The sequence below is a fragment of the Enhydra lutris genome, unplaced genomic scaffold (genome assembly GCF_002288905.1).
Source record: "Enhydra lutris kenyoni isolate GAN:26980312 unplaced genomic scaffold, ASM228890v2 scaffoldscaffold52, whole genome shotgun sequence".
Taxonomy (NCBI): domain Eukaryota; kingdom Metazoa; phylum Chordata; class Mammalia; order Carnivora; family Mustelidae; genus Enhydra; species Enhydra lutris.
The window spans coordinates 2,046,690-2,058,129 of record NW_019154136.1 but is presented as its reverse complement, the minus strand read 5'-3'; the positions used below and the strand labels follow the sequence as shown (position 1 = coordinate 2,058,129).

The window sequence follows — 11,440 nt, the reverse complement described above, 5'->3', positions numbered from 1 at the left end:
TTGCCAAGCCAAAGAAACCACCAATGCAAAGGCCCTGGGGCAGACAGTGTTAAGAATATTGTAGGAGGAGCAAGGAGGCCAGCATTCGGAGTGGCGATGTGAGGCAGAAGAATCACGGGATGATGTTAGAGACAGTACTGGTGGACCAGAAGAGGGGGGGCCGAAGGAGAGTTCACACTGGAGGAGTGACAGGATCTGAGTTACATCGAAAAGAATTGCTCTGGCTAGCCAGTGGAGAACAGATCTCCAGGAGCAAAAGTAGAAGCAGGGAGAACACTCGGGAGGCAGGGGCAACATTGCAGGTGAGAGATGATGGCGACTGCCCAGCAAGTAGCCAAGAGGTGGTGAAAAGTGGCCACGTTCAGCATATATTCTGAAGAGAGAGCTCACCAAATTGTGTGAAGAACTGGATGCTGGGTGTGAAGGAAGGGGAAAAGTCAAGGGTGATTCCACACTCTTTGGCCTGAAGCAGCTGGAAAAATCCTGTTGCCGTTATCTGAGAGGGGACGACTACAGGAGAAGGTAGTGTGGGGGGGTTAGTCAGGAGGTCGGCATTGGGAGGGTAAGATAGACCCATTGATTAGACTTTCCAAGTAGAGATGGACAAGGTGACAGTCTGAATTCCAACTCTGGAATTCAGGAGAGAGGAGCTGGCTGAAATTTGGAATCATGAGCATATGCATTTTTAAAGCCATGAGTCAAATGCATTTTTTAAAGTGAGAAAAAATAAAGGTCAGCCAGAAGCCAGAAGAAGCTCTCTCTCTCTCTCTCTCTCTCGCTGTTGCTCTCTCTCTCTCTCTCTCACAAAATGGATGCTATCAGATTTCTTTCTTATGCTAAAGACAAGCACTAGAACTCCCAAGTGAATAAGCTTGCTCACGTCATGAAGTCAAATTATTACTAGAGCACGCTCCTAAGGGGCTCACCAGGCACAGGTGACAATGCAGACCATAATTTGAACAAATTAACTCATGTAATCGACATAGCACGTTGCCACAAGTTAGAATGAAACTTGAAGACCTGGAAAATACAGAGCCGAAGAAAGGTCCGGGAGAAGTGGCAGAGGAAGCGAATGAATAGAATAAGTCAATAAATCTGTGACATTTGACTCAGAGGAAACCACTCCTCCCAGCTGCCCTTGAGTGTTTCAAGGCCCAAGAAGGGATGGGAATCCTAAGATTGTGCCCAGGTGTTTCCAGGCTTCTACTGCTTCCTGTCCCCCCTCCTTGAAATTTACTAGTCATTCTAGAGTTGATCTTCTGCCATGCTACCATGTTTATTTATTTATTTTTAAAGATTTTATTTATTTATTTGACAGAGAGAGATCACAAGCAGGCAGAGAGGCGGGCAGAGAGAGAGGAGGAAGCAGGCTCCCCGCTGAGCAGAGAGCCCGATGCGGAGCTCGATCCCAGGACCCTGAGATCATGACCCGAGCCGAAGGCAGCGGCTTAACCCACTGAGCCACCCAGGCGCCCCATGCTACCATGTTTAAATCCAAATCCAGAGTAAATCCAAATCGCCGTGTGGGAAAGGAAGTTCATTAACAGGATGTTAATAATAATATTATGTTGTTATTATTATTATTATTATATTATGTTAATAATAATAAATTCATTTATTTGGCCAAGAGGCTGGGCCACAGGTACTCTGTTTCACCCTGGGTTTCTTGAATGGCTGCCTACCTTATTCCCAGAGACCGAAGAGCTATTTGGGAACCATCAGGGTTCATTTACTATCAGGGTGTAAGCTCCCCTCTTTGGAATTCTTCTGAGGGACTCTTTGCTCCTTCCCAAATTCCAGTTTCAAACAGAAACACTGACAATACCTCTGTAAGCTATTTTTCCCCACACTCCACTGTAATTAAGCCTTTCCTTGGAGTCCTACCTCCACTGGACATTAGGCCCCTGAAGATGTGGGCTGCCCTCGTTCTGTTGACCACTGTCTCCAGTCCCTAACAGAATGCTTAGCACATGGTAGGTTCTCGAGAAGACTTGACTGAATGCCAAGAAAATAGAAGTGATGCTAATCCCGCGTCCACTCAAGTGAAGACCTCTTGGAAAGTCAGCAGCATCACTCTCCTCCGCCAACCCAAGTTTTCCTCACACCCTAGATGTTTCCAAATAAGTTGAAGTAGCCAACCACGGGTGACTTAATTCGGTGTGTCACGGCATACCAAAAGGGTGATTGAGGTTTTCAGCTGTGGATAGCAGAGCCTCAAAGAGTTCATTAGTTTCACCACATATGACCAGTCCGTGTGCACCAGAGACGAGAGGGTGGCACGAGGAAAGCCAAAAGTTGCGATACTGTCACAGTGATGTTGAGTGACAATCACACTTTTTCATTGCAAACTTGGGGACTGCTACACAAGCCAAACTGATCTCTTTTCCACTTCTGGGCTTCTTAACAATTTCAGTTGTGGAAATGTGCTCCTTTTCGGTCATATTAACTGTCCTTGTCTGTCACATTTCCTGCAGCATCCCCTCGTCCAATGTTGAGTTGAAGTTTTCGTTGCTCATTCTCTGCGTTCTTTGTCATTACCTCATGGTTTCCTGATTCGTGAGAGAAGTCAGCGTCAGAAGTGGGGTTTTGCCGAGCTATTTTCTTGTCCATTCCAGCCCAGAGCTCTATAAACAAAGGCAGGGTTATCACATGTTCCTGAGGGCTGCCTGGGAAAAGCAGGGGCTGTGGTTATCAAAATTGGAACCTTTATGAAATAGGCTTTTGTCTCCGTTTTTGTTGCATTCAATCAGATCAACAAGTGTTGGCTAAGTGTTGAGCGTGGTTTCCTGTGGGATTGTGTAAGGCCCTTGCAGGACAATAAACGTTTTGGGGGCACTGAGTAATGTAGCCATTTCTGATCCGGCAGCCGGGAAAATGTGAGACAATTTGCTGCTGCTGGAAAGAGGGCAGCTGGGGCTTGTGTTCGTGCGAGAGTGGATTAACCGCAAGGCGGTGGACCCCCGGCGGCGGATCGAGCCAAAATGGTGCGTTGCGGCCGTAGTTGGCCCCATCATGTCATATCCTCCAGGCAAATAGGTTCAGAATGATGAATATGAGATTGCTGGGGCTTCTCTGGGGACTTTGGGTGAGACCATCTAATTTGGGGGCCTGTTGCGGTTTTACTGTCCATTCCTTCCCCGGCTCAAAAACGTTGTTCAGGGAAGCTGTCAGGCTGTGTGTCCCTCGTCTGTGCGTTTCCTCTGCTGCTTTTCTCTGTCCTCTTCTGCAGGCATGGCCTTTTGTGACTTTGCATATTGGCTTCCTAACTGTTTCCCAAAAGACGGAGAAATGTTAGTCCTACCCTCTTTTATTTACTTGTGTTTTTATGGTGTTACTTTAACTGCAAATTTTGTTCTCAGGTTCCTGAAGGCTTCCAACGTCTGGGGTTTGGGGGGAGGATTTTAGATGGAGGTGGAAAGACGCGGGAGGCGAAGCTTTTAGTTACAGCCACAGCCAGAAAATGTTGAAAGTTCCTGTGCACCAGGATAATTTCACTGGATTTAAGAAGTAGCGCAAGTGGGGGCACCTGGGTGGCTCAGTGGGTTAAAGCCTCTGCCTTCGGCTCAGGTCATGATCTCAGGGTCCTGGGATCGAGCCCCGCATCAGGCTCTCTGCTCTCAGGGAGCCTGCATCCTCCTCTCTCTCTTTGCCTGCCTCTCTGCCTACTTGTGATCTCTGTCTGTCGAATAAATAAATAAAATCTTAAAAAAAAAAAAAAAAGAAGTAGCACAAGTGGATTGTGGTCTAGGTCAGGACTTTCCAAACTCTCACGGGCACACGAGGCTCCTGGGGATCTCGCTAAAATGCAGGTTCTGGTGCACCGGGCCTGGGGCAGGAACTGGGCAGCTGCATTTCTCCCAAACTCCCAGGCCCGGCTGATACCGCCAGTCCGTGGACCACCCCTGCAGTCACATCCACGTATTGATTTGTGAGAAACCCAGTGTCCTAAAACCCCAGTCTGTAAGGGGCTGGTTCACCTTGAACCTAAGGTAAGTCGTCCCAAGATTGAAAGCTTGTAACAGACAGATACTTGTATCTGTAACTTGTATCTTTAACAGTGCAGATACATGCAGAGGAGAGAGTGCACGGGAAGTGTTCCTGCCTCTGATGCTCTCCCATCCCTAGGGCCCGGGGAACAGGGATGAGGACAGAGATTTTATCATCAAAGATCATTTCATTCTCTTCAGTTTTTAACCTTTCCTATGGTCTTTTTTTTTTTTTTTTTTAAACTTTGCCTAAGAGTGATGGGGGAAGGAGTACAGAATTTGGGAGTATCAGCTAGCGGGCTAGGCGGTGTACTGCCATTTTCTCTTGACTCCTCCTAACTCTTCCACATGGTTACTGTTTTGCTCCCTTTATGGATGGGGAAGTAACATGCCAGGTTGCACAGAGACGGAGCAGGGATTTGAACCCACGGGCTGGTCGCTTCTGCCCACACCAGCCGGTATACCCTAAGCAGGGCTGTGTGTTACTAATTCAGCATAAGGGATCAGGACATGGCTTTATCACCTTTTGCCTTTTTCCTAACCACCCCATAAGGTGACTGAATTAGGACATACCCTATAGGATGGGTGGGTGGGTGGGGGTTTGACCTACCCCACAGAGTAAACGAATGCATATTTTCCAGGTGCTTTTTAAAGCGCCTGGCATAATGTAAGCCCTCCTTAAATGTTAGCTAAGATGATTATTGCTATAATCACTCATATTCTGCAACATCCAGTGTTGATGTCCTCCCTTCCATAATGTCTTTCTTGATTATCTTTTTTTTTTTCTTGATTATCTTAAGAAGAAGAAACAGCTTTCCTTCCTTGGGTCTTTCAGGGCAACGAGAACATGGACTCCACTCTAGCATTCTAGTTGTTTCTTCCCCCCTTTTCTTTTTCAATCATGGTTCAGTGCCCACGGTGTGCCCAGAACTTTGACATAAGCTTTCTCAATCAAGTGCCTTGAGAGAGCTGTGACTCATCTTCTCTTCCGCATCAGAAAACTGAAGCTTAGCACAGGGAAGGGGCTCGGTCAGGGTGACACTATCCATGAATGACAGCTCTGTAATGAGGTCCAGCATGCCGTGGGCTCAAAATTCTGAACTCCTCACTCTCCTGACAACATTTCCTGGTAAATGCTAAATAACTACAGGAATTCTAGGTCATGTTAACTTAGTGTTCACCTCTTACCTATGTTATGGGTTGCGGGATGGTTGCAGGCTTCCTTAGAGAAAATATTATATTGGTTTCTGCCAGTTTTTTTGGTTATACTTTTTTGTTTTTACGTCCCCTGCACTTTAATCTCTTTCTAGTTTCACGTACCTATGGAAATAGGCAGCCCAGGCTATTTGGTAAGCAAATTAATGTGTCTATTCCGTGTAGTTGGTAATATGAGAGCCCACCCAAATTCTGCTGGCTCTTCTATGGAAATACATTTCTGGCTAATACTAACTAGCTTCAGGATCTCATTTCATTTTGAAACTGGTTTTTAACTTTCTCGACTGAACATATATTATTAAATATGGGCAGGCAGAGTTAAATTTGTTAGCCGTCACGCAGGCATTTGAATTAACAGGGGTACCTGAGCAGGTCGACTTATGTCCTAATACAGGGAGAAAATATTGCATTTCTAAAAATTAGTAATCACTGATAATCTCGTTCTATATCGAGGGAGACCACAGAGATGCCTCCATTTTCAAATTTAGGCTAATGTAGGAGAAGAGATCAATACAAGGAAGGGATAGAAGCAAATAGAAGTAGAAAGGCAGATCCCAACTAGAACAGGAGCCCGGCACTGCCCTAGAAGAAACTGATCTGGATGAGACCAAAGCGTGAGTCATCAAAACAGGATTCTTCAAGTTCATTAGGAAGTTCCGGGGGCCAACTGAGGGAGTAGAGCTTTGAAGGTTTGCAAAGACACGTGGCCCCATGTGTGTGTTACATAAGAACAACAAATTACAGACCTATCTTCACAGAGCATGAGCTCATGTTTGTGAAAATAGATACTTATATATTTGGAAAAATCCAGAGGTATAGTCACCAAAATGTTAACAGTTTTTTTTTTCTTTTGCTTGCTGGTAGTTCTTAATTTTGTAGAATAAACACATATCATATCTGATTTTAGAAAGGAAAGCCAAAAAATTCACAAAAGGCAGAGCTTTGGAGTTAACAATTTTGTCAAAATTTGAGAAATTATATAGCATCTAATGCAATAATATGAAAGAAGCTCGAGGACTTGGTACCTTCCTTTCTAGCCATTGTTCTTCCCTTCAATATACAGAAGCAATCTTGTGAATTTCATTTGTCAATTGCTTCTGTGATTCACCATATTAATCTTTTAGATAAAATTCCCTCCCCAAAATCTTTAATGTAATGAATGTAAAAGTTCTATAAATAGTAAAGTGTGCGTAAGGTCATGCAGTCCTGGGAAAGGCTGCTTAATACCTGAGACTTTGGGATTTGCTTTTTTAAAACAGTGCTTTTATTTTTTTTTTAAAAGATTTTATTTATTTATTTGACAGACAGATCACAAGTAGGCAGAGAGGCAGGCAGAGAGAGAGGAAGGGAAGCAGGCTCCCTGCTGAGCAGAGAGCCCGATGTGGGACTCGATTCCAGGACCCTGAGATCATGACCTGAGCCGAAGGCAGCGGCTTAACCCACTGAGCCACCCAGGCGCCCAAAAACAGTGCTTTTAATGTTACAAGTTCATTCAGTATCTGAAGAAGTTTTGAAAAGTAAATGCTCTTTTTCTTTTTAAAGTAAAAATTTTGTGTTGAGCTAACCAGATCTATTTAACTAGCATTCTGCTTTAAGGAGTCATGTTTTAGCTGTGGCTCTAAAAGACATTTGACAAAAGTTTTCACAGTTTTCTTTGTATGCTTTGTTAGTAAAATTGTAGAACACAGGAATGTAAAAGCCAAAATGTCTTAAAACTATGCCCAGTGTGGTATGGCTCCCCAAAAGGGTCATGTACCCCCCCCCCAAAAAAAACTAGACCTTCCAAAGTTTCACTAAGTCTTCAAGGAAATTCTCTTCCAGACATAGACTTTGGGTGTAGAAAATCATCTTATCTTAACTTAATAGAGTTAACAGATCCCCATCTTTGAGTTCGGGGGCCAAGAAACCAGCGACCACGGCATAGAACACCCACTGTGCTCAAAAGAAACTCATTCTATTTTCCCAAAGGAATTAGACTTCCCTTCCCCGATAAAACACTATTCAAAATAAAAAGTAACCAATGGATAAGATTTGTAACAGAGAAGATTTCCATTACTTCTGCCTTTAAATCAAAAGATGCCCTTGGAGAACATTTGAGGGATTCATAGATAACCACGTCATCTGTATAAATAATGAACATAGGCTGATTTTCTTGATTCCCATTTCTAGAGTGGTGTGATCTATGTTAGGAGAGCAGCTGGCTGGACCTGACCATGGTTTATTCGTTGTGTCTCCTTTCCCTCCCACTTCCCTGTCATAGTGGGCCCATTATGCTCGGGGCCATGGAGAAGTGGCCTTTAGTGATTGGACAGGTTCATTTGGCAAACCCTCCCTCCATCGCACAGAGCAATACCTACATGGGTGCTTCCTGATGGAGAGTGATAAATAGGATGCAAATATTTTCTCTGTAATGCATGATCCTGGCATAGCCAGAGGGAATATGAGTGCCTCAGAGCAGCAAGGTTTTGCTTAGAGCTCAGGAGTTGGAAACTAAGGACCCACAAGCGCACCCCAGCTGATCGATCAAATGCAAGGTGAGTAAAGTTAGTGACATTCAGATTATCAGTAAACAAAGAAAGATAGAAATTATTGAACATCTCACTGTTGGTACACGTGTGATTCCACAAAGCAAAGAACATAAGAAAGTTTATCTCTTGTGGCCTACTACTTAACATTACTTTTTTTTTTTTTTTAACGTTCCTTTTCATTAGCAGACCTGATTTCGGACGGAGGGTTGAAGGAACAGTCTTAGTAGAACCAGAAAACTAATGGATTTTTTTCTAGAAATAACTTAAGCTTTAATGCTTTCCATGGCTTTGGAAGAAAAAGCAAGAATGTTTTTAGTTTGTAAGGTACCAATGTTGTTTAGTTCTTTGAGATCGATTTTGATGGCATTTTTAAATGTTTTGTTCTCAGAAATATTGAAAAGTAGACCCATCTCCTTTATGTTAAAGATCTGATCGTGATCAGGAACTGCGGGTATTGCTTACAATGATATAAGAGTCTCCCAGGGGTCTGGATGATCTTGTCAAACAGCCAGCCACAGTAATAGAGAGAAATTTGTTGATCAGTCACTTCGGATAATGGTGAGCTGCCTGGAGTTCAAATATTTCAAAGTTTGATCATATTCAGTTTGATTCAACAAATCCCTACAGAATCCTTAAGGAATAAGCAGAATTTTGATAAGGTGTTCCAGAAAGGAGCTCAAAGATGGTGAATTTATGATCCAGTGTGGGAGGTGAGTGAAACAGATAAAACGTTGCAAATAAATCAACATATTTATAAAAGCCAGGGCCAAGGCAGTAGGAATGAAGTTATGTGTTTTTAAGAGTCTGCTGAGTTAAAATTTCTTCTCTAATCCTAAACCTAATTTGTAAAAATTATATTATTTATATTATTCCTGAATGAGAAGCAGTTGACTAAACATTCTGAAGGCTAAAAGAGAATGTAGTGAGGTGAAAACACTCATTTTCATTATTTTATTTTACTTAGGACGACAATATGGATACAAAATCCATTCTAGAAGAACTTCTTCTCAAAAGGTCACAGCAAAAAAAGAAAATGTCGCCAAGTAATTACAAAGAGAGGCTTTTTGTTCTAACCAAAACAAATCTCTCCTACTATGAATATGACAAAATGGTGAGACCCTGCTTATTCCATTGTTTTTCTACTATTTATTTTTCTTGAGTGTCCACAAAGGGCTTAATTTTAATGAAACGATGTCAGGTTTCTTAGCTCAGGCAATAAAGATCAACTTGCCTTCGCTTATCACATTGTCTTTTCTTAACCAAGACCTGATTAGTTCAAGATAAAGGGTTTTAAAATATTGGCTAACTTTACTAAGGCAAATTGTAACTTTAGAACACTGGTCCTCAACTTGAAATTTTTAAAGATGCCTTCTGGAGTTAAATGTTGATTTTCCATAGATTAAACACACCACAGGTGATGGAAATACATTTCAAGGTTATTAAACAAAATTAAGTGCTGCTTCTAGCCTTGCTTTGGAGGGAGTATATGGGTTTGTGCCCACACTCGGAAACATATCCTGTTGCCATTGGATTTTGACTCTGATGGAATAATTGGAAGAATTCTCAGTTACCCGTCCCATCTCTCAATCTCCCTCCCAGGATAACCTTCACTTTATGCTTTCCTTTGTGTCCCGCTGTGTATCACATGAGGCATCTTATATTTTGGTTTTTAATTCAGAAAAGAGGCAGCAGAAAAGGATCAATTGAGATTAAGAAAATCAGGTGTGTGGAGAAAGTAAATCTTGAGGAGCAGACCCCCGCGGAGAGACAATACCCCTTTCAGGTAAGGGGAGGAACAATGTTCTATTACAAATTCCACATATTGGCAATAACGAAAGATGTTGCAAAATGACAAGGACGATGACCAGACTTGGAACATCCCCAGATGGTAGTTGTGCAGTTTGCTGAAATTTGATCTACCGATCTGCTTTCCCTAGAGGGAGAGAAAGAAAGGGGAGCAAGTAAGCCACAGTGGCATGACTTGCCTTGGGGTCCCACAGTCTTTCATATGAAAGGTTGCTGAGCATTTCCAAGGGGCTCCAAGGTACCAGGCACACCAGAAGGAATCAAACGCCATCCTCATCCCCAAGGCATTTGCAGATCGTTATAATGCAGTGGGGGTATGAAGGTGAGTTGAGATGAAGGGATGCCGAGGAGCCTTGGTTCCTCGGGGAAAGGAAAGCTTCACACCTCACTCTCCTATTGGAAGAAAGCAGGGGGGTTTCTTGGAAGATGCTTCAAATTCATATCACAGAAGCATGGGAGGCTCAAAAGACCACAGGCTTCGGAGGCACCCAGAGCTCCTAACCTCACAGCTTGTACTGCTGGTACCATAGGCAACGCACTCAACTCTCTATCCAAGTCTGTTTCTTCATTCGCCAAGTGGGCATAGTCATCCATATTTCACAGAGCCGAGACAGGGTTAGATCTGAAATTCTCTAGGAAAGAGCCCAGAAATTAGCAGATATTTCATAAAGGGTCTGTACCATCTACCCACAAAAACTGAATGAATGAACTAGATAGAGAAGGATGTGGGGAAGACATTAAAATGTTCTGACGTTTAAATAAGCATCTTAAAGAACAGGCAATGATTTCTGCTGGCAATTCCTGGCAATTCATTCCAAGAGAATGAAGTAACAGGGAGACCTCTTTTTACTCAATAAAAGCATGAACTATATAATGCTCAGAATATATGCAAATTGCCAACGATGGCTTGGCAAAAGTAAAAGACATTTCATCCCTGAAGGTATTTTTTTTATTTTTTTATTTTTTTATTTATTTTTTTAAGATTTTATTTATTTATTTGACAGACAGAGATCACAAGTAGGCAGAGAGGCAGGCACAGAGAGAGAGGAGGAAGCAGGCGCCCTGCTGAGCAGAGAGCCCGATGTGGGGCTCGATCCCAGGACTCTGGGATCCTGACCTGAGCTGAAGGCAGAGGCTTTAACCCACTGAGCCACCCAGGCGCCCCTCCCTGAAGGTATTTTTAAGGATAGAGCAGTTAAATATTTTCCAATGGGCTGTGAAGAGAGTCAGGCACTGAGTCAGTAGACCATTCCTAAGACCGCTATAATATCTAACATTTTAGACTTCTGTAATTCTCCATGGTCCTCAACGTTCCCTGATGTCAGACGCATCATTGCTGTGATTTTCCCAAGTGTAGAAGTGTCTGGGATAAAACAAATTGAGGGGTGGAGGATAAAAAATAACTAGATTTTTTTTCATCTAATTCCAGAGTGAATGCATATTTTATAAGCAAACTCAACTTTTCTTTGGGATACCAGAAAATTTGCAGTTGCCCCGGAATGAACCATGGAGGCAATTGTATCTAAATGCCCCCAATCTTTCCTTTTCCAGATTGTCTATAAAGATGGGCTTCTCTATGTCTATGCATCAAACGAAGAGAGCAGAAGTCAGTGGCTGAAAGCGTTACAAAAAGGTAATTTTTAAAAAGTCATAAAAGGGAGTTCTCCGTGGAGTTCTGATGAGGCTTGGTGGAGGAGAGATAGGGCAGTGAAAGGACCCACAGCCAGGAGAGAACCTGTTGATTCTCCCACGAACCTGGGAGAAACTGCCAGGCTCATTTTGCATTCTCATTGTTATGCAGACTGAGCCTGTGGCTCGGGTTCCCTTTCCTGCCCTTCCCCGGGGCTGGCTGTTGTACCCTCCCCGAAGGCAGCTCTGCAGGCCGCTCAGAGGAAGCCAGACCTC

General features: G+C 43.2%; 1 protein-coding gene across 1 annotated transcript in view; it reads left to right on the top strand.

Moving 5' to 3' along the window:
* Nucleotides 1-7,632: 7,632 nt before the first annotated feature.
* The window catches only part of LOC111157143 (BMX non-receptor tyrosine kinase), a 44,939-nt gene continuing 41,131 nt past the window's right edge, over nt 7,633-11,440 (top strand). The window contains exons 1-4 of the mRNA XM_022518400.1: nt 7,633-7,735; nt 8,694-8,840; nt 9,408-9,512; nt 11,087-11,168. Of these exons, the coding sequence (XP_022374108.1) occupies nt 8,703-8,840; nt 9,408-9,512; nt 11,087-11,168 (325 nt within the window). The 5' untranslated portion in view covers nt 7,633-7,735; nt 8,694-8,702. The remainder of the gene's footprint in view (nt 7,736-8,693; nt 8,841-9,407; nt 9,513-11,086; nt 11,169-11,440) is intronic.